Source organism: Nilaparvata lugens, chromosome 1 (genome assembly GCF_014356525.2).
Source record: "Nilaparvata lugens isolate BPH chromosome 1, ASM1435652v1, whole genome shotgun sequence".
NCBI classification, from domain to species: domain Eukaryota; kingdom Metazoa; phylum Arthropoda; class Insecta; order Hemiptera; family Delphacidae; genus Nilaparvata; species Nilaparvata lugens.
In genome coordinates this window covers 17,583,163-17,607,490 of record NC_052504.1, presented here as the reverse complement: position 1 = coordinate 17,607,490, position 24,328 = coordinate 17,583,163, and the positions used below count along the sequence as shown (strand labels likewise).

Below are 24,328 nucleotides of genomic sequence, written 5' to 3'. Positions count from 1 at the left end.
AAGAAAATCGTTATAACCTTTTTCGAGAAAACCGTTAAAACATGGTTTTTTAGTCATTATCCGCCATTTTTCTCAAGAATATTACGGAGCTCCTGAAATTTTCACAGAAATGAGACTCATGCCAGTTGATAGGGCTTATGGGTAGCTATCCATGGTATAAATTTGAAGAAAATCGTTGAAGCCGTCTTCGAGAAAAACGTGAAAAACATGATTTTTTAGTAATTATCCGCCATTTTTCCCGCCATATTGAATTGAATCTCTTATTGTCGGATCCTCATGGTATAAGGACCTTAAGTTTAAGATTTCAAGTCAATCGGTTAATTAGGAATGGAGTTATCGTGTTCACAGCACTGAACTCTATACTAACGTTAGTATAGAGTTCACTGGTTCACAGACATACACACACACGCACACACACACACACACACACACACACACACACCCAAAAATTATGTTTTTGAACTCAGGGGGCCTTGGAACGTATAGAAAACATGAAATTAGGGTACCTTAATTTTTTTTGGAAAGCAATACTTTCCTTACCTATGGTAATAATATTTATTGCCAAAATCATTAAACAAACTTTACAAAATGTGAAAAATATAAAAATGTTCATATACAATACATTACAAAAACTTAAAATTAAAATATTTTCCATTTAAAAATCGATTATAATATTATCATTGGCGTTACCAGCAAAACTAAGTAGTTTGAGCGATGGCAACGAGTAATCAGTCGGCTATAATAGGGCAAGGAAAGTAAAAAAGAGGAAAATTGGAATTCCTTAGTGATATATTTTGTTGGTCGATTTGTAGAACAATTCACTCAATTTTCCATCGGGAGTTCAAATCCAGCTGCATTTCTAAACTATCACAAAATTAGTAGGACGTTGCAGTATAGGAGTAGGAATAGTTGAATTCACATCTTCATTAGACCATCCAAAAGGTGTACCGAGTGTCATCAGTGATACATTAGTCATTACACACCTACCGTAGGGTCAAGGCTAGTAAATAGGTACTATACTTGTACTTGAGTCCTTCAATTTTAGGTAGTCAAATGATTGCTATAGTTGTAGTGTATATAGTGAATTCTATAGTTGTAGTCAATGCATGAGATTTCCTAATGGTGGAAACCGTTATACCGTAAGTCCTTGTTCCAGATCGACTGACATTGTCGGTCATACTATAATGTTAGTCACATAGAATTTACTTCTGATTTAACTCAGATCTAATATGCAGATTTATCACTTTTTCTTCAAGATAACTAGAGGGTTCTCATATCAAATTACCATACACGTAAATTGCTGTTTCCATAAACTGAGTCTTATAATAATTATTGTGGTTGCCTCTCATAAAAGGAATTTAATTGTTCGGGTCTACTCGAATTTACATTTCTATTCATGTGAATATACTAAATAGAGGTCAGATAAAGAAAATCTATAAACTCGATGTGGGAGGATTCCTAACGTATTGTTTTCCTTGAATGTTACTGTGATAACCAATTGTAATCTCAGTGTGCTTCACTCCCTTATCAATGAATTAGCACTACAAAATTATGAAAGTGGATTAAAAAGAATCATATTTAATCTAGGACAGATACAAAAATGAATATTGGAATTTTAAATTTAATCTTAATAATCCAATGATATCCGGTCGAACGTTCCCTATCAATCTGTTGAGATACTTTCTGGATTAAATCCAGGCTCAAGATGAAAACTCAGAGTTCTAGAAGTTTCCTTTCACGATTTGTGCAGAGTGAGAAATACAAGTTTATAGAACCAATCGACTGAAAGACATAGTGCTAGTTGGAATCAAGAGTCGAACGTATTTATTCTCATTGAACGAACGAAAAAAGTTGGGCGTTTTCATTACAAATAGGCTTGTATTGGAGAAACTAAAGACTGGCTCGTTTTTGTTGGGTGAAAGGAGCGGCGCTGGATGCTTTAGAGCTTTCTAGGTGAATGTGTTGTGTTGAACGAGAAAAAAAGGTTGTAAAAACCTCTTCAAGGATTTCCCAAAGCCCACATCGAGCTTTTCCTTGCATTCCAATTTTCAATATGTTGGGAAAACGGGAAGTCGGTTGAAAAGGTAGAAAAATACGTGCTGTATTGTTGACCAACATAAGAATCACGTAAGAGAGAGGAAGATGGGATTTTTACTAGTTGTTTACCTATTGTGAGCCTTATTAATGGAAAATTATAATTGGAATCGAATGGTTTGGATCTCATCAATACCAGGCTAATAAATAGGTTAACACCAGAATGAGAATAGTTATATTCTGTATCCACGATAGAAGTGCTTGTAATCAAATTTTACAGGATATTATCGATATTTATTTATTTATTTATTTATGGAGACAACAGGTTACCCCTAATGTGTCTCCTTCACAAATACAACAATACAAGATTAACAATGAGCAATGTAACTTACAATTCCAATAATGTTAAAAAAAATATATATATACAAATACAAGAGAAGGAAAAAAAATATGTATACAAGAAAATTATCATAAAACTGATATAGAAATGAAAAGATTCTTAAATTAAAATAAAAAATGTTACAAAGAATGGATAAAACTAACAAATGAATGTCAGAGGACTGATACCTGCCAATGAAGCAACAAAATGAGTAAGAAGTACACAGTGCAATAGATACATACCTATAAATAAATAAACCTTTTATTGCAACTTTTACAGTATTTACCTATTGGTACATAGTAAAAATAAAATAAAATTTTCATGGTTGCAAATCAGCTTCCGCTGAGGTTACTTCTTTGGTTGGCACCAAATGAAATATGAACATGATAAATAACATTCACTTTTGAAATTTAGTCTTTGTATAGCCAAACACCGCCGTACACCTTCTTCATCCTCTCCCATTCCGTCCTCTCCTGTGCTACCCTCTGCCATGTTGCTCCACCGCAGACTCTCCTAAATTCCTCGTCCCATCTGTTGGTTGGTCGTCCTCTGCTTCTCTTCAGTGTTCGTGGATACCAGTCTATTATCTTCTTTGTCCATCTGTTGTCTTTTGTTCTCGCGATATGTCCTGCCCAGTTCCATTTTCTTTCTACTATCAACCGTCCTATGTCCTCAACCATTGTCTCTTTGGATATCCATATTTTCGTCTTTTTATCTCTTTTAGTAACTCCCAACATGATCCTTAGCATTGCTCTCATACTAGTTCTCATTTTCCTGATAATTTTTCCTGTGAGAGTCCATGTTTCACAGCCATACAACATAACTGGGATTATACACATCTGAAGTAATTTTCGCTTATTTTCCATAATAACCGTGGAGCGGAAAAGGTGATTAAATCTTTTAAACATTGACCATCCCAACGCAATTCTTCTTGTGATTTCTCCCCATTGACCGTCTTTTCCAATTCTTTGCCCTAAATATATGAAGCTGTTGACATTTTCGATAATTCTTCCTTGGTTCAAATCAATTACTTCATCTGCTTGACAATTGAAACTCATAACCTTTGATTTTTCAAAATTTACTTTAAGGCCTATTTGTTTTGTTTCTTCCATCATCTCCTTTAACATATCCTTAACTTCACTTGCACTTCTTCCTATAAGAACAATATCATCGGCAAATTTCAAGCAGTTCAACCTCTCCCCATTGATATCTATGCCTCTATCTTGCCAGTCTAAATTTTTGAAGGTTGTTTCTAAAACGGCATTAAATATTTTTGCAGATGGCACATCACCTTGTCTTAATCCTCTTTTCACACGTATCTCTTTACTCTCTCCTCTTACTGAACATTCTAATTTCATATTCTCATATATATATTTAAAAATTTGTAAATATTCATCTTCAACACCAAGTCCAGCTAACGTATTCATAATAGCGTTGGTTGTTACACTATCGAATGCTTTTTCAAAGTCGATGAATAGTAGGACCATTTGGAAATTGTATTCCCTCGCCTTTCGTATCAATTCCAGCAGTACTAAGATATTGTCTAGTGTAGAGAAATTTTTCTTGAATCCGGTCTGATCGTTCTGTGTTGCGGCATCTAAATTTCTTCCTATTCTGTATGTTATTATTGCAATGAAGACTTTGTAAATTGTACAGAGGAGACTTATTGGGCGATAGTTCTTTACTTCTTTTCTGTCTCCCTTTTTATACAGTAGTATTAGGTTAGCCTTCAACCATAAATCAGGAACTTTTCTATTTTTTAGACATATATTAAACAACTTGACTAGTATACTGGTTACAGCTCTTCCTCCCGCTTTTATTTCTTCATTTGTAACTCTATCCGGTCCTCCCGCTTTTCCTTCTTTTAATTTGCTTATTACTCTCTCCACTTCACTTTCCAGGATTGGAAGGCTATTTTCTACTTGACCTGCATCCAGCTGTTCCTCTCTCCTTCCACTGCACTCTGCTGGTGTGTCTGTTTCAGGCCCCTGTATACTATATAATTTTTCATAGAAGTTACAGATTGTCCTGAGAATACCTTCCACTTCTCTCTCTTCCTCGCCAGTCTCATTTTTCATCGAGATCATTATATTGGTGCCTAGCTGTTGTCTTCTCAATGTTTGTTTAATACTTCCTCTTGATTTAATTGTGTCTTCTAATTCTTCAGTTTTCTTGAGCGCTGTCCATTCTTTCCATTTTCGCCTTATTAATTTGGAAATTTCAGTAAATTCAATTCTATCCCTATCAGACGTTTTCAGTCTTCTCCTTTTTGCCAAAAGTCTGATTATCTCTCTTGGAGTTGAACGTTTTCTGTTTCCTTCTCTGTCGTTCAAGTTATCACTTGTACTTTTAATAATAGCAGATAGTTTACTTGATATGTCTTCCATATCGGAGCATTCAGTATTCATTCCATGAGCTAGGTTTTCTTCCAATTTCTCTTCAAATGATTTCATTTTTAGTGCTTCTGAACTCAGTCTCGTGCGGACTTTTTTGTTGAATCTTCTTCTCTCTTCTATTTTTATAATCATCTTAATTGGTCTATGGTCACTTCCTATGTTAACATCATTCTCTACGTCCACATCTTGTACAATGAGTTTTTTGTCTGTTATGAAGAAGTCAATCTCATTTTTTGTTTCTCCATCCGGACTCATCCAAGTCCACTTTCTTGTTTCATTTTTCTGGAAGAAGGAGTTCATCAAATACATATTTTTCCCTTCAACAAATTCAACAAGCCTATCTCCTCTTTCATTTCTTTCACCAAATCCGTAGTTTCCAACACATTTTTCACCGTTGTTCTTGCCAATTTTTGCATTCATATCTCCCATTATTATATTGTACCTACATATATCCTTTCCTAAGGCATCATTCAGTTCTTCATATAGTTCTTCAATTTCCTCATCAGTTGAATTTGATGTTGGTGCATAGACTTGTATTATTCTAATTCTACCCATTCCTTCTTTGAGTTTCCAAATTATTGTCGATATTCTGTGAGTATGTTGCTTGAAGCTTATGATTTTCTTTTTTGTCGCATTGTTTATTAGAAAACCTGTTCCTCCTGTTGGACCATTGCCATTCACGTACATAACAATATTATCATCATCCAGGCTCAAACATTGTTCTCCGTCTCTCCTTACTTCCGCAAGTCCTATTATATCCCATTCTACATTTTTGACCTCTTCCACCAGCTGTTCCACTCTCCAGTTCTCCCTAAGAGATCTACAATTATATGTGAGTATAATGATATTATCTTGATTTTTTCTCTTCGCCGATCTTCCATCCTTTCCGAAGTCTTTATCAGTTGGTTTCCTTTCATTTTCCGTTCTTGCTATTCTAACTCCACGCCGTGGTTGCTATTGTGGTTGTGAAGGCTCTTCCACACCACCCTGCTCTCTTCCAATTCTCTTTATATATGTTTCCATTGTATTCAAGTTCTTTTTCTTCACGAGTCGTTCCGTATTTGTGTTTTGGGTGCTTGCGTCACCGTCGCCTCCTGTTGTGGGAGAGTTTCCCTCACTCCTTGGCCTTTTTTTTTCTTTTTCCTTATTATATGCTTCTTTCAAGCTATCCAGGTTGTAGAGCTCACCGTCAATCATTAATTTATCTTTTTTCATTAGGACCTGTTTACCTCGTTTCTTGTATTCCATAAGAAATGGGAATAATTCCTTTCTGATGATGCGCGTTTCCATGTCAAGGTCTTCCCTTATTTTGATGTGGTTAAACTTTTCTTCTCTTGACAACTTGTATTTCTTCCTCAAAAACGTCGATACATACCTATATACAGCAAAAAATAATCGACAACACGACCGAGCAAGGACATCTCACAATAGACTGTTTAATATTCTATAAAATTTTTCACGAGAGAACCAGAAAATGTCCAGTTGCCCAGAGTAACAGTTGAAAAGTCTTTGAATTCTGTTGACCGGAGAATTATAGTGACTCACAGTTCTGGAACGGGGCACAAAAAAAGAGAAAGTGGAGCGACGTGATATGGTAGATATATAAATATTGATATATGAAAGCAAATATGGGGAATCTATTTTATTATTTAATAAACTATGAAGCAAAATTAAAGACTTAATATCTCGTTTTGATTTTAATGATTGCAATTGGAAAATATTTCTCAGAGTGGCAGAGGGAAAGTCAAACGGACAATTGAAATGGAATTTCCTGAAGTACATGTACCTTAAAAATTTATTTTGTAAACGCTCCAAAAATAGTACTTGATCATTACAATAAGGGTTCCAAATTTCAGACGCATACTCAAGAATACTTCTGACAAGAGATTTATACAGAAATATTAAGGGTGAGACATCATTGAAAGGTGAACATGTTCTCAGGATAAACCCCATCTGCTGATTGGCTCTACTACACAAAAGGTCTATATGTTTATTGAATGTAAAATCAGAGCTGTAAATCACACCCAGGTCCTTAAAAGATTCTACCTCCTCCAACGGTACAATATATATTCAAGCTGTGCTATCACCTTATTCTCACCCTATTTATTAATTCCTGAATATTACTACATACAATAAAATTCATAATCAGTTTAAACCACAAAGTAGAAGATTACTTCTTCAGGCGTTACTATTTCATTGTTATTTATAATTTCACAGTATTATTTCTCTATTTGTGAACTACTATTACTCATTATGAATCAAAATCACATTTTTCATCCAGTTCTGCAATATTTTATAGTATCGCCAGAGCAGGTCAATTCAAGCAATAACTATCAACTTCGCTTTTCCTTTATTATTTCCCACTCTTTACCCAACAACAGGGAACATTCTCCTTCAATATTGATAACTGTTTGATGATCTGACTATTGATTTCCCTCTGTTCTTTCCTACATTTTTTAACTTGTGAGTGAATTGCGACTGAATGGAATACAAGATGGAATAAATACTCAAACAATAGTCTAAGCAGCGATAACTCAAGATTGTAAAAATGCAATCATCGTCTAGAATAATATAATTTTGCATTCAATTCTCAGATTTACTCTATTTATATATATATATATATATATATATATATATATATATATTATATATATATATATATTACTATTATTATCTATTGTTAATTCCAAGTTAGTTGCTAGAAGTAGTAGTCCTGGTGAGAACTACCTATCTTATTAATATTTAACCCATTATTATATTAGGAAAAAATTGCTCATTAGTCTTCTTAGACTAGATTGCAATGGGATTAAACAAAAAAAAAAATTCTCAGATTTTCCACCAGGTTTTTATACATATTTGCCAAAATGTTCACATGCCAGTTTATCAATGATGAAGATGAAAGACTAGAAGACTAGACCTCGAGAAGATTAGAAGTTAAACGTAAAATGTAATAAGAGAAGAGCAGGAAAAAAGGAAAAAGAAACAATAACTAGGTCTCTGACATTCAATGATAACGTTTTTCTTCAAACTTGTCCTGATCATCATTAGGACATTGGATTCAATTTTGTATTTAATTTTTATCTCACTAGGAATTTGATACAAATAAAATTCATTGACAATTCAACGTATCCCGTTCATTAGAGGAAGATAGCCATAATGACTAGATGTGACCTTTGAATGTAATAGGTGGAAAATGTAGAGATTAATGTAATAGATTAGAAAAAACGTGATTGAATGTAGTAAACTTGTAAATGTGTTCTTGTCGCCACAACTGGAATAACAATGAAAAGTGTGGAAAATTGTGTTAAACCAAGTGTGAAACCTCTTTGAATAGAGGTAGCAAGGGTATCTAACTCTGGTGGATAGAAGTAGGCTAACTCAGTGAGAGAATGGAGATACATAACTGAATGAAAAATTGTTTTTCCTCCACCTACTGTCTAAAGTACTTACTTTACTCCCTGAAACATAATACTAAAGTGTCACTTTTTCGCTCTAGGTAGTAAAAAACAGAAAAACTCCCTAGGGAGTAAAAGTGACTCCATTTAAATAACATGGGAAGCATCTCTATTTAAAAAACTTACATGGTAATAGGTTAGAAGGTCTAAGCTCAGATGAGAAAGCGTAATAGAGGTGTCTGTCATTGAGTCAACTGAATTCAATACCACAACCAGAAATTTGATCAACTCATGAAATATATGTTTGTATGATATTATATTCTTAATATTGGTAGACGATAAAAATTTATACAATTTTTAAAATATTTTATTCTATTCAAAATACCAGCCAACAAATATTTTTGATCTGCATTCTGCAATTCAAATCTGAACCGCGTCAGCCATCTGAGTCAGCCATTTTTGGTAGCTCAGCTGATATGATTGTTACAACTTTGGCCGATAGATAGCGCAATCAGCAGTGCCTATCAGACGACCTGTTTTTAGGTTTTAGTTTTTAGGTTATGTTGTTAGGAAACATTGTCACCAATACGTATGTTATTAGAATGATTTAATTTGCAGTTTCTATAAAAAAATGTAGATGGAGGAAAAATATTGTGTACATCATGAGCGAAAAATACTTTTTCTCCCTCAGGAAAATTGTTGCCCTCGGCTTCGCCTCGGGCTTCAAACTTTTTCCCTCAGGGAGAAAAAGTCGTACTTTTCACTCTAGATATACAAATAACTATTTCTACAACTGCGCGTAAAAAAAGAATTTACATATCTCAATAATTCTCCTCGTATAACAGCTTATTTCTGAGGAGAATCTACTTTTTCGCTCGCTAACCATCTGCGCATGTGCAGTAGATTTTCTTTATGCTTCCTGATCATTCGCGCATGCGCAGAAGAGTTTCTTTACGCTCGCTAATCAGCTGATGATAAGCATCTCCCAAAAGTAGGTCAGATCTTAACCTAAAAAGTCGGTAATAATTGTACGGTGTACCGGTTCTGCAGCCATGATGGATAATGGATATCAGTGAAGACAAATTATTATTAACTCCACCAGACATAAGTAATTCAACAGGTTTGGGCAGTTGTAGAAAAAATTTTGTATGTAATTCGCTCGTAATGCTTCTTTATCGCTCTTGCGAAATTATCACGCTCCGCTTCGCGTAACATGATAACTGTTTTGCGCGAGCGATAAAGTCGCGCATTACGCTCTTAATACATAAATAGCTATTTTGGACATCATTCCTCTGAATATAGTTAGTATGAATATAGGTGCATTTATATTCTTCAACACAGAGTTTATTTATACCGGTAACATTTTGGCAAAATGCCCCATTGGTGGATTTGTTAGCCTAGACGGATCGCATAACAGTCAGGTACCTCGAGCTCCCGTAATCGATGTGTTCATCCTACTATAATTGAATAATGTAATCGGCCGAACAAACGCAACGGCTCGAGAATGCTAGTAAATTAATGAATAGATTCATTTCATTTCAAGTGAAGTTTCATTTTAAGTGGGATATGTTTCCCCCTAAGATTATTTTTCTGTGAAATTATCAAGTCAAGTAGAGTCCCCTGCTGTTGGGATGCCGGCTTTTTCTCCTACTTCGAACAATCACGATCAATGATCTATGATTTCATGATCTATATTTCCTCATTATAATCCAATTGATTATTCAAAAGGTGGAGTGCTATATAAGGAGAGATTGTTTACCAGGCTAAGAGAAGTATAATTCTTAGTCAATTTCTGGAGAAAGATACTCTTATTGGTCCCATGAAGAGTTTTATTCTTGAATGATACTTCTTTTATTCTACTTCCAGAACAGGGTTCTTGAAGACAAAAATATTCTGCCGGGAATGTGCAGAAAATTCTTGTCCCAATATCGAAAAGACGTGTTTCAGAAGGCAAACAGGAAATTGTTCCCTCGAGATATAATAGTGTATATCAGATAAACTATTTGGACAAAGTCGATCTGAGCTGTTCACAACCCAGGAGCATAACAAGGGATTGGGCTAATCAGATAAGAGAAGATAACACTGAGATCAACATTTTGTGAGCTGTAGAAAAAATTAACCATTGTGGGACTTATTGATTACCTGGCAAGTCGGAATGAAAGTTGAAAATAGGAATAGTTTCTATATAAATAGACTATTGTCGTGCTTCAATTTTTAGAGAAATCTATAATATTATATAAAAGTTATGCTCTGTTCGGGCATCATGGATATAATGTAAGAAACATAAAGAGATCTTCTCACAAATAATTTCTGTGGTGAAATCACAGATCGTTCACAAATAATTGTGAAAAGTACAATGAGCTCATATTCATATGGATTTTCGAGGTGCAAACATAACTAGTATATCGTGGTGTAGATTTAGGTTTCGATCGATACCACTTATCTTCTAGTTCATGATAAAAACATTCGAATGTCACCCTGGTGTACGGAAATGGAGACGTAGCCGTACAGTTCATACCCATCCTTCACAATGTGCCTATGAAGGTCGATCGCGTTCGCGGCTTACAATGGAAGTTGAATGTCGACTTGAATGTCGGGGGAACTGAACAAAGATTTCGTTCAGAAGTGAAATCCTTAAAACTTCAAAGCAAATGACATCACAGAATCAAACAATATTATGATGCTCATTATTCATCCAATGTACCCTTACATTAACATCAACGTTATAGTTCATCAACTTATGAGTTTCTACTCAAGGCATAGGCCAATATGGTGTTCGAAACTACTTAGCATTCAATTTTGTTTCCAATGATGACCTCTTCGTATTCATGGTATTGGATAATTTTATTGATGATCTCGGCTTATTTTCTTAGATCATATATTTTGTCTACATAAAATATATTATATACTATGCTTCTTCAATGTTTTCCTTGGATGCTTCAAATCAGAATATTAATGGCGTTTTGATGTGTGTTTATATGTTTATATGTAGCCACAAACTGCAATCACACATTGCTGGACAGCAGTGTAGCCAAGTCGGGTACACTGATCTCGCCGGGCTACCCGGGACCCTACCCTCCGCGCTCTTCCTGCCGCTTCGACTTCCAGGGTCGAGGCAAGCAGAGGGTGCTCGTCACATTCACCGACTTCTCGCTCTATCATCCCACTGATGATCCTAAAGAGTAAGTTTGTTTTTTCATGTGCATGAATCACTTTGAAGACTGACTATAACCTTACAGTAGTTACTATACAGTTTAGAGGAAGTAGCTTGTAACTTCTCCTTAGAGACAATTCAACTATAAGAGTCAACTTCATTCGACTTTAAGAGAAAATAAAGCATTTCTCCAGATTCTGTTTGAGCAATCTATTCACTCGATTTCAATGTATAGGAAAATGTAGTAATTTAAACTACTTCAGTCAAAGTAGACTCTCCCAGGTGTAAATTGAGTCTATAGTAATTATTATACGTGTATATACCGTTCATGAGAACTTGAAAATAAATGAGTAGATAGGAGTCAAAAACAATGGAATAAATTATTCTTATTGAATTATGTAAAATTTGGATAAATGTATGATACAAGATGCGTCCAACTTATATCTTTATTCATAAAAATATATTAATCAATATTATTGATGCAAAAAAATATTATGCCTTTAAGTTTTTTCAATGAAACTGACTGCAAGGGTACATTCCGTATGTGTCCGATTGAACAGGTTCAATCAATCAACCAATCACTTTATTCAGTAGAATGCATTTCAAAATTGGTCCCGCTGAACCTAAAAGATTTTACAGCAGGTGCCTACAAATAATAAAATACATAAATAGAATGATATACTAACTTCAACAATAAACTAAGGAGAAAAATTTGTTTCATGTTATTGTTATGCGAACAAGCATTGTTTTACTGTGATTGGATCATTTTTGAGAAAATAACAGGACTCTCAACTTTTTTCCCTTGTGTACTTGTAATTTTCACCTTTTCTGTCTTAATAAGTTCTATGTTTGAATTGCTTTCACCAAATCACTTTTCAAACGCTATATATATTATTTTTCTCTATGAGTCATGCACTCAAAATGAACTTCCTCCAAAATAGTAAGACAATTCTTGACTTTATTATTTCAACACTTATGTCATATTTTTATCAATTCTAATTCTATCAAATTATCCAAATTGTTGCAGGTGCGACAGCGTGGACGCAGTGATGATCTACGTGTATGTCGAAGGTCGCCTGGAGAAGTCGGAGAGTTTCTGCGGAGAGAGCATTCCAACTGCAGTGATGTCCAACGGACCGAAAATGCGGCTGCAATTCCACGGCCTCTACTCCGCAGCTCATGTTCGCGGATTCAAGGCGACCTATGTTTTCACCGAAGGTGAGTAATACACTATTGCATGAAGACTATCTTTCTCCACTTACAAAACAGCTTTTTGTGTTATCAACACAGACATGAATATTTTCTTTCAATACTTGTAATATGAGTGATATGAATAAATAATAAAGACATGTATTGATAAAACATAAATATCATTTTTCCACACCCATTGGTAAAATTTTCCCAATCATAGGAATAGCACCACCACCCATTCGCAGAACTGTTGCAGCAGAAGTGGAACGGAAGAAGCAAATCAGCGACCCAAGACACCCTTTGTTTCACCATCAACCAACGGCAACAAGGCTCAAGTCAAGAAGGAGTTTTATCCAGTCAACAGTACCTCTTACCACAACTCCTGAACAACGAAGGTTGGATCTATGGCAGGAGGAGCTGCAAAATCCGCTCCTGGAACTGAAAGAAAGTGCTAGCTGTGGTAGTGAACTCCCTTTCACAACTTGGAAGTCTTTAAACCGACTACGCACAGGAGTCACAAGGTGCAAATCAAATCTACTACGCTGGGGTTACATTCAGGACGATGCTGCCTGCGACTGCGGCCTGGAACAAAACTACATTCACCTATTGCAGTGCGAGTTGCTTGACACAAACTGTTCTCACGACGACCTCCTCCAAAGCAACGACAAAGCCCTCCGGGTGGCTAAATTTTGGGAGCGAAATATATAGAAAAATAGAAGACTGGTGATCCTGGACACGGAAAGTAAGTAAGTATTTTTGCATGATACGATTGAAATTGGAGTTCATAATCTATTAATACAGGTTCAATGATACACAATTATTATTGAAGTATCCTGTGCCGAGCACTGTATTTAATTCAGGCCTTTTCCCAAGTTATAATAGTACATTTAATACGCAATAGACTAGAGCCATTATTGTAAGTGAGTTAGCGAAATAAATTATTTTCTCTCTCTATTATGAACGACCATGACTTCGAGTTTCCCATGATAGATATTTAAAAATTGTGGCTCCGAGTCGTCGAGGAATGTAGATTATGGAATTATCTCTAAAACTTAGCCTTCTTGTCGCGACATAAAGTGCGATAAGTTGGAAAACAGCAAGCATTGAAATTATAACAAACTACCGATTTTGCAGTTACTATTTGGTCCAAAGGCTCTAGAAGCCACGCGACGATTGGTCAAATTGATTCCTTTAGCCCAATAGGAGACCTGTTTCTAAATACAGTAGTGGGGGGATTCCCCAACCGCGAGACCAGATTACGTTTCGGAGGACACTTTACTAGGAGCACTACGAGAGTAAAGATGTAGTCATTATGTTTCGACCTTTTTGGGCAGGTTTAAAAGTCTATATAATAAGTTAATGTTTAGAGCTAGTTTTATTTTTATTAAAGTTTAAATTTTCTAGTAGTGCCATGTCCTGAAAGGTTTAATTGTGTTTCTTCTTCATGTACGAATAATTGTTTCTTCAAATAACCGCTAAGGTACGTAACTAAGGTTAAAATATAATTTAGGGAAATTAGGTAATTAATTGAAACTTCAATCAAAAGATTTTATCAACAAAGCCTGTTATTTTTCAAGTTAATAATATTGATTGAGAATAATCCTTTTGATTTTATTAGTGATGGAAGATACTTATAATTTTTTTCTAAAGAAGTATAGAAAGTTTTCAGTTACGTTACATTTGAGTTATTGTTTCTGGAGATATATTATCGTAGAGTATTGCTGAAAGTCAGGAAGATAGCCTTTAAATTGGAATGAAAATTTTAAGATTATGTTCATATTGAGTTTATGACATTTTATAATTTTATATTTTTCAGACTCTGTTTTCTTATGTCATTAAGGCTTTCGAATAATTTAGTAAATTTTTAAGATAGAAATCTTAATAGACAAAGAAGAAAGTTTTCTTTTCCATGAAATTAATATTAAAAAATGTTGGCTAGCGCACAAGTTTCCAATAATACTAGTCGAGCTACTATATGAAAAATTATATTTGATTTCGCGAACCAAACGAAAAATATCATATAAGTTAGCATCATTTCAATCTGAATTATTCCTTTTCTAAGAGTATTATATCAATTTATACATCATAATTAATGAAGTAACATCATAACATCATGATAGTTAACATCATAATTAATGAAGTATTCATTTTCTAAAAGCATTATATTAATTTATTACGGGTGTTTTCATAAATGTTGCATTGTATATTAATGACACTCTGGCAAGTAAATTTGTTCTAAATCTGTTAAATTTTGAGAATGAAATCAGAACGTCAAGATAAAATCTAAATTGAATAACAGAATAAACTCCTGTTTTAGCTTTTGATGAATTGTAGGAAGAGTTAGAAATTAATGCTGTAATACATTTATTTACAGCGGTTCATGTGTGTCCCCAAACCAACTTCTTGTACTACCACCCCTTTGGTTCCGCAACTTTATGTAACACCGCTTCAAGACACCCGTTCAGACGACAGGTCTAGGGACGTAAGAGGACGTCGCCGTCAAGCCAAATTCAACCGGTAAAAGCTCACCGCCAAAAACAAGGTACTGTAACCCCGACGATAAAGCAACGTACAGACCAACGAAAGTGCAGTGTAGTGAAACAAAGGTTCATTCGAGAATGTCAATCAAAAGTGGGGATTCAAAATTATTATGAAATGGGTTATATGGTTACTATCGACGAAACTTGGGTTCAACGGGCTTTTCTTTCTTGAGTAATTCCATGTTGAAATTAACTGGTTATTGATATTGTTGACTGATATACTTGATGACTGATATTGTTTGGTTTTGTGACGTATTGCTATCTAATCGGGGATAGTAATGCGCCCCCGAATCAGATGAAGAATGTCACCAAAGTAACATGAAATTGTTGTTTCTGTTGTTCGATTTTAGTTGCCAATGTTTATTGAAGCTGTTTGTATTTTTCAATTATTTCAAATTGTAGTGTTATTCTATAGTATAAACCTATTAAATCAGGCATGGCAAGATTAATTGAAGTTTCCTTGACTCTAGCCCATTCACCTGCATGAATTAGGTATAGACTCAGGTATTTTCTAGATGTGTCGGCCTATTTCTAAATTCTAAATTATATTCAAAATTATCTTTTTTATCATATTTAAAAAGGTGCAGGCACACAACTGCGCCACTGCTGCTGAATGTTTAACGAAAGGCACACAACTGCGCCGACTCTGCTGTCTAGAGATATTTAAATCTCTGGAATTCAAATTTTCTAAAAAATTAAATTTTTCATAACTTACTCTAATAATACTAGATCAATTTTCTGAGTCTATACTTAATAATTCATTCTGTGAACGTGTTAACTGTCAATATTTTAGGTTTGGAGTTGAATGAATAATTTATAGTTGCTACTCCAATTTTTCTGAAGTTTAAATAATTGTAGATGAAATAGGAATGTTATTCAGTTATGTTAAACCATGAAAATGATAATCTTTTGAAGTGCTTAAAGATAAAGTCAAGTATCATTGATGCTTAAGTTGAAAGTATTCTGAAACTTCTTATTGAAATTGATCATTGAGAAATTAAAGGTTTAACGTTAGAATAAAAATTAGTAGAAGAAACTAGCATAGGTGAAAAACAACTGATTCTAAGTGCTGAATAGATTTTTTGCATTCTGTAATTCCGTGAATGATGATAGAAATTATTGTAATGTCAACGTACGTATTCTGGTCTCACGCATCGGGTACTTGAGTATCATCATAGTATAGTAGTAGTGAAAGTGAATATTGAGATTTTAAAGGTCAACCCAAGTAAATTAGGAAAATTCGGAAATTATTATGGGAGAATGTTTGAGGAAAATAGGAAATTTTTTTGATGAGTTTAGGTAGATCGAAGGTAATCAGAGAATAAATAGGAAACTGTTTTATTAGTTATTGTTGATATGTAGTTTTGAAAAGTTGATGAGTAGTTTTGGCCTTGAGATGTTTAAACTAAATAATTAGATATTGTAGATTAAAGTTGAAACGATGATCAAATCCTTGGGAATTTGTATAAAAATAAGTTGATTCAGATGAGGTTGTTAAGTCCCTTTATCAGTAATGTTTATTCTCGAAAAGGTGAATCAGTTTTATTATTGGAAATATTTTTTTTAGGTGTGATTTTTGCGGTAGGCATGCGTAGTGATAGTGTAAAGATCCGTTGTGTTGGTGACGTTTCCTGTAGGCTGTGGGGAATTTTTTTTGTTTAGTTGAGACTCAAGATTTAGAGGAGGACACGGGGATGTCCTGCCTGTGTGTGTTGTTGTTGAATTTAGGTAATCGGCGCGAGTGTAGGTCCGTGTCCAGAGAGAACGGAGCACTGCCCGAAAGTTGTCCATGTAACAGATCAAGGAATTTAGCTGTGACTAACCTTGCAAATTTGTACGGTGGAATTGTATAATTTTAGCGAAAGGCACCGAAGATGGTGTGAGCTGAGATTTTTTGTATCTAGTAAACGGTCTGGTTCATTCGAGAGTTATGGGGCTCGTCAGTAGAATAACGTAAACCGAAATCTAGAATATTTAGTGAGTCTTCGTAGTGATTGTAAGGAAAGCAATCAGAATAAGGCAGTTTAGGGAAGCCCAGTCAAAAGGTTCGTTATTGTTTGGTAGGAAAGTCAGCCGCAAAAACACAAGTAATAATTGGTAAAAAAAAGGGGTATTATTGAGTTTAAAGTTGCTTAGAAATTTGGTATGGTAACGAAAATTGAAAGTTTTAGACAATGAATATTTAAAGTTAAGGTATACAAATAAAATAACAGAGAAACTTTTTTGAGTACCTAGGTAATGTTAAAATGGTTATCAGTGAAAGTAGAAATAAATATTGGAACAGTACTGAACGGGTTAAATTAAAATAAAATTAACAGTGAAATTCTTCTAGTTGAATCTGAAATGAAAAGGGAAAATCTCTTGAGTTAAGCATGAGTTTAAATTATTCTGTAGTTGAGAGTTGAAAGGTTGATTAAAAATTTAATTGGGGATATGAAAGTAGAAATATGTAGGAAAATTCGTGTCAAAAAGGAAATAGAATTTTTGTTGGCAAAATTAAATTGAGGTAATTAACAGTAGTAGGACCCTTTAGAGATAAGTATTCAAAAAGAATTAAGAAATAAAAAAAATAGGAAAATCTTTAATGAAATGATAAATTTTTTTAATGATGAATAGTAAAATAATTACAATCAAGTTTTCCATGTGAATAAGTTGAGATATTTTGAGATCTAGTAGAGTAATTGAAACTAGTTGGATATGAAGTTTATTGTTGAGAAATAATTATGTGAGGCTCCAGTAAGGTTGGAAATGTCAGTGCACTTGTAAATCAGTAATAGTGTAATAGTAGTCTATTAAGGTGTTAATGTATTGGTCAATTTCATAATGTTGATAATCAGAAGTCAAGCATTAGCAGTCCCAAGCTAGTTGATCGAGTTGAATTTCCATATTATTAAATCATGCGATGAAAAGTATGCTTCCAGTGTTTAGAGAAAATGTCACGTACTTTGAGTTTGCGATAAATAATAGCCTGGCACTCGATCATAGTTTTGTTTTGACTAGCGTTCTGTGGTAAAGCTTTCCTACTGGAATATTATAATGAAAAGTGTTTTTCTCATGATTGTGGAATGCAAAATCGCGCTTGTGTCATATAGCTCTCGCGTTGATCTAATAATGCTGTTTCAATCATTGTTATCTTTGAATCGTAATCTCTATGTAGAATAGTTTTGCCTATCGAATTGCTTTATATTGTTAAAAATATGTTGCACTCTCAACTCTATAGTAATGATAGTTAGATTTCAATACATTCAGCAGAGTGAAAAAGTTTCATCCTTTACTATTATAATCAATGTGCTTCATATTTTACAACAGCAGAGTAACATAGAACCAATTAAAACTATGATGTCTTTTAAACGTTTTCCCTTGTTAGAGTTTGCCAAGAAAATAACCAGGGACTCAATAAAGTGATTGAAGTATTCAAGATTATTATACTCGGTCCATCTTTAGTGCCTACTTAAAAAGTGGACACGCCCATATTGTTTTGTCCTGACTCTTGCCACAGTTTTAAAGACTCTTGCCACAAATCTCTATTAGTTATACATTTTGCTGAATTTCGGAATGATTAAAGAGATTTCTTTTGAAGAGGGCCCGCTTCAAATTGGATCCTACTATCAATCCAGAAATTCGACTCTCCAAATCATACAGAATGCCTCTATGGTAACATATCCTGATTAGATTTCTTTTTGCGTGTTTCACACCGGAAGGAAGGGGAGTGTGCCGAGCACTGTATTTAATTCAGGCCTTTTCCCAAGTTATAATAGTACATTTAATACGCAATAGACTAGAGCCATTATTGTAAGTGAGTTAGCGAAATAAATTATTTTCTCTCTCTATTATGAACGACCATGACTTCGAGTTTCCCATGATAGATATTTAAAAATTGTGGCTCCGAGTCGTCGAGGAATGTAGATTATGGAATTATCTCTAAAACTTAGCCTTCTTGTCGCGACATAAAGTGCGATAAGTTGGAAAACAGCAAGCATTGAAATTATAACAAACTACCGATTTTGCAGTTACTATTTGGTCCAAAGGCTCTAGAAGCCACGCGACGATTGGTCAAATTGATTCCTTTAGCCCAATAGGAGACCTGTTTCTAAATACAGTAGTGGGGGGATTCCCCAACCGCAAGACCAGATTACGTTTCGGAGGACACTTTACTAGGAGCACTACGAGAGTAAAGATGTAGTCATTATGTTTCGCCCTTTTTGGGCAGGTTTAAAAGTCTATATAATAAGTTAATGTTTAGAGCTAGTTTTATTTTTATTAAAGTTTAAATTTTCTAGTAGTGCCATGTCCTGAAAGGTTTAATTGTGTTTCTTCTTCATGTACGAATAATTGTTTCTTCAAATAACCGCTAAGGTACGTAAACTAAGGTTAAAATATAATTTAGGGAAATTAGGTAATTAATTGAAACTTCAATCAAAAGATTTTATCAACAAAGCCTGTTATTTTTCAAGTTAATAATATTGATTGAGAATAATCCTTTTGATTTTATTAGTGATGGAAGATACTTATAAATTTTTTCTAAAGAAGTATAGAAAGTTTTCAGTTACGTTACATTTGAGTTATTGTTTCTGGAGATATATTATCGTAGAGTATTGCTGAAAGTCAGGAAGATAGCCTTTAAATTGGAATGAAAATTTTAAGATTATGTTCATATTGAGTTTATGACATTTTATAATTTTATATTTTTCAGACTCTGTTTTCTTATGTCATTAAGGCTTTCGAATAATTTAGTAAATTTTTAAGATAGAAATCTTAATAGACAAAGAAGAAAGTTTTCTTTTCCATGAAATTAATATTAAAAAATGTTGGCTAGCGCACAAGTTTCCAATAATACTAGTCGAGCTACTATATGAAAAATTATATTTGATTTCGCGAACCAAACGAAAAATATCATATAAGTTAGCATCATTTCAATCTGAATTATTCCTTTTCTAAGAGTATTATATCAATTTATACATCATAATTAATGAAGTAACATCATAACATCATGATAGTTAACATCATAATTAATGAAGTATTCATTTTCTAAAAGCATTATATTAATTTATTACGGGTGTTTTCATAAATGTTGCATTGTATATTAATGACACTCTGGCAAGTAAATTTGTTCTAAATCTGTTAAATTTTGAGAATGAAATCAGAACGTCAAGATAAAATCTAAATTGAATAACAGAATAAACTCCTGTTTTAGCTTTTGATGAATTGTAGGAAGAGTTAGAAATTAATGCTGTAATACATTTATTTACAGCGGTTCATGTGTGTCCCCAAACCAACTTCTTGTACTACCACCCCTTTGGTTCCGCAACTTTATGTAACACCGCTTCAAGACACCCGTTCAGACGACAGGTCTAGGGACGTAAGAGGACGTCGCCGTCAAGCCAAATTCAACCGGTAAAAGCTCACCGCCAAAAACAAGGTACTGTAACCCCGACGATAAAGCAACGTACAGACCAACGAAAGTGCAGTGTAGTGAAACAAAGGTTCATTCGAGAATGTCAATCAAAAGTGGGGATTCAAAATTATTATGAAATGGGTTATATGGGTTACTATCGACGAAACTTGGGTTCAACGGGCTTTTCTTTCTTGAGTAATTCCATGTTGAAATTAACTGGTTATTGATATTGTTGACTGATATACTTGATGACTGATATTGTTTGGTTTTGTGACGTATTGCTATCTAATCGGGGATAGTAATGCGCCCCCGAATCAGATGAAGAATGTCACCAAAGTAACATGAAATTGTTGTTTCTGTTGTTCGATTTTAGTTGCCAATGTTTATTGAAGCTGTTTGTATTTTTCAATTATTTCAAATTGTAGTGTTATTCTATAGTATAAACCTATTAAATCAGGCATGGCAAGATTAATTGAAGTTTCCTTGACTCTAGCCCATTCACCTGCATGAATTAGGTATAGACTCAGGTATTTTCTAGATGTGTCGGCCTATTTCTAAATTCTAAATTATATTCAAAATTATCTTTTTTATCATATTTAAAAAGGTGCAGGCACACAACTGCGCCACTGCTGCTGAATGTTTAACGAAAGGCACAATCCAAACAAAGAAATCGAACTATTGGAAACTATGATAATTATTACTAGAATGATGTGATCTGTTCATTGGACATATTGTCTTCTCATTATACGTATAACAATTCTGCATCTCAGTGGTAGAATTTCATTAAAAACCCTAGGTTCACAAACTGATTATAAGTTTCAAATGCTTAAATATGAGTTTTTCAAGATTACAGAATTATAATGCTCAACCAATTAATAATATTGTAGAATTGAGTAACACGGAAAAACTGTATCATTTATCATGATGCGTACTGAGTAACCCTTGAAATCTTTCACAAATCCCAAATAGCTTAAACTTGTACAAAATCCTCCTATCTGCAGATAATAATTGAAAAAACAATCATGATCGACATGATCATTTGAATTCCATGTCATTTTGTAATAATTCAAGGTTAATTAAATCTTTTTTGACATTTTCTTGTCTTTTTTCGAGAAGTAATGATATAAGATGGGGACATGATCATTTAAACTCTTCTCTGTTATTTGAAATAGTTCAAGATTGAATAAATTATATATTTTACATTTCTCCTGTCCTTTTTCTGTTAGACTATAATATAAGAAAAGAAGTACATAATCATTCCATGCTATTTTGAAAGAGTTCAAGGTTGAGTCTTTCACTTTTTGGTGTGTTTGTTGTCAGATTACGGGATAAGATGGGGCCGTCAGCTGCCCGACTACACGTGCGCGTTCGCCCTGAGCAGCAACTCGTCACTGACGGGAGTCGTGCACAGCCCCAACTTCCCCGGCCACTACCCCAGGGACACCGAGTGCCACTACTTCTTTTACGGCGAGCACTTCCAGCGAGTGCGCCTCCATTTCGTGCACTTTGACGTTGAAGGAATGCTGCCGTGAGTATACACCAACCAACATCATCATCACTCTCTTCACTCTATCACCACACGACACACTCCTGTAACAATTGCGAGCAGCATTTCCCCTAGGATCATCGTCCTCATGAATTTAAAATGCGTACTGCATCAGCCAGCCGCGATCTTTGTCACTGTTGCTATATCACCGTAGATAAAACCACTATCACAATACAAGAACTTGTTTCTCTGAATATTGTAGTTGACTCTCGAATAAACATTCTATAGAAAGGTGACTAGTGACTTTCTATAATTGAAAATTTTCATCTTTATGACATGGCATGATATATAAAAGAATATAATTGGCAATAAATTTTATAATCCAATATGTTTTTAGTAAAAATAATATTATGAATTGATATCAAATCAAAGGATAGACTTCATTAAACATTTAAACTTTTTCCCATTGAGGAACTTTACACTAACCTAGGAAACACCAAGATAGAAAGTGAGAATTAATCTGGTATTCTGAATTGCATCATCGTGTTCTCCAGAAATGAGACTAATCCCGGATTCCTCTTAACATTGAAAACCTATAATCTACGTACAATATGAGTCACTTTATTCAAGTTTAGATGAGAAGGAAATAATAGAATTTGTGTTATTTCCATAGTAAACGTATATTTCTATATTGTATCTCACACAAATTACAATGTATAACAGATAATTTTAAGTTCCTATTCTAATATTATGAGATAAGCTGCTATACTCTTTTATACTTATCACCTTATCATCAATCTGGAAAATAATTTCATGTTTCAATATTCTATTGAAATACTACTGTCAATTTCCAGTTCCTGTGTTCCAAATTATGGGCGTAAGCAATCAGACGGGGTCACCAAAAACAATACAATAGATGCCCAGATGCCAGGAAATTTTGGGTACTCATCTCCTCTGTACCAAAATACACATGAAAAAGTTATTATTTCATATGACTCCGTGTTATTTTGCTATGCAAGCTCTCAACCGTGAATTAGAAACTCGTTCACATTCATCTCTGAAATAATGCACTTTTGTAACTATTCATGTCTCTATTTTTCATACTTCTACTGGTGAATATTAGGTTCCTAGTTGAAAAAACACAGGCACTACCCAATCATATACCTTGAATTCATCGAATTCATCATCATAGGATTGAATCAGTTGATTATGGAGCTCAGTTTCTGTTTACAGTATACCACAGTATGTGATCATTTATTCGATAATGTGATGATAAATGAACAGATGAATAATAATTATAGATTATTGAACATGTTACAAATGAGAGTTGTCAATAAAACAATTACTGCATCGCAGTGGCTGTTATTACAACCCTATCATTAATTGAATAGATTCTGAACATTTCTATTACCAGCAAAGCATTGATGTTTGCTAACGGTATTATCGTTAATTTTGGTCATTATGCGTGGCTTGGGCATTCATATGCTAATTTGTCACGGTCACAATGGCAAAGCAAACGATATTATTATTTTGTTGCCATCGGCACGTTTGCGGGGATTATGATATAATTTATTTGGCAACGATATCGTCATAAAAGACGGCAGTTGTAGTAATAATAGTTCAGTATTTTATGAGCCAACTGAGCGTCATGCAGAATTCATTAATTTAATGGAACTCGTAGTTTCTTACTTTATGACTGAAGTTAGTTGCGGGTAGTTATTGAACTATTAATGATCAAAATCCGTAATGGAGTTAAGGACTCAATAATACGTCCATACTTTAAACATTACGCTGTTCAAAGGTGGTTTTGACTTCATACTCTGTCGTTATTTTCAGTAGGTTTATTGATTCTATTGTTCATTATGTTTGTTGTGAATCTCGTAATATTTTACGTCGAATACTTGATAAGAAGTATGACTTCATACTATCACTACTCAAATACCGATTTTAAACATGCTATAAGGAGCAGTCTCACCACTTAAAACTCAACTTATGAAGACCAACAAACCTTTTTTATTTATAGTAAACTTATCTTATTGAATAAAGAATTTGAATTTGAATTCGAGAGAGAATAATTTAAAGATGAATCTATGAATCAAGTCAGAGATTGACATGATGATGAATGCATAAAAATCCAAGTTCCAATTTTAGTATATGTACTGCTGAAGCAAAGTGGAGTAAAGCAAGTAGAAGTACGAAGTGGAGGTACCGAGAAGTTAGTTTTCCAAATGCAGAAGATGTATATTGAAGCAGTGCTGTAAAGGGAGAACTTGATCACTCATGAATAGCAGTGAAACTATTCTCTATTTTTGGTTATCTTCCACAATTGGTCTTGTGTCATCGTTCATCGTTCTTTTG

At 34.1% G+C, this 24,328-nt stretch overlaps 1 protein-coding gene across 2 annotated transcripts in view; it reads left to right on the top strand.

The window, feature by feature from the left end:
* Positions 1-24,328, top strand: part of LOC111048075 (suppressor of lurcher protein 1) — a 202,327-nt gene that overhangs the window by 170,352 nt on the left and 7,647 nt on the right. For both annotated transcript variants that reach the window (XM_039432421.1, XM_039432426.1), the window contains exons 10-12: positions 11,197-11,386; positions 12,386-12,576; positions 21,805-22,012. In XM_039432421.1, coding sequence (XP_039288355.1) covers positions 11,197-11,386; positions 12,386-12,576; positions 21,805-22,012 — 589 coding nt within the window. The remainder of the gene's footprint in view (positions 1-11,196; positions 11,387-12,385; positions 12,577-21,804; positions 22,013-24,328) is intronic.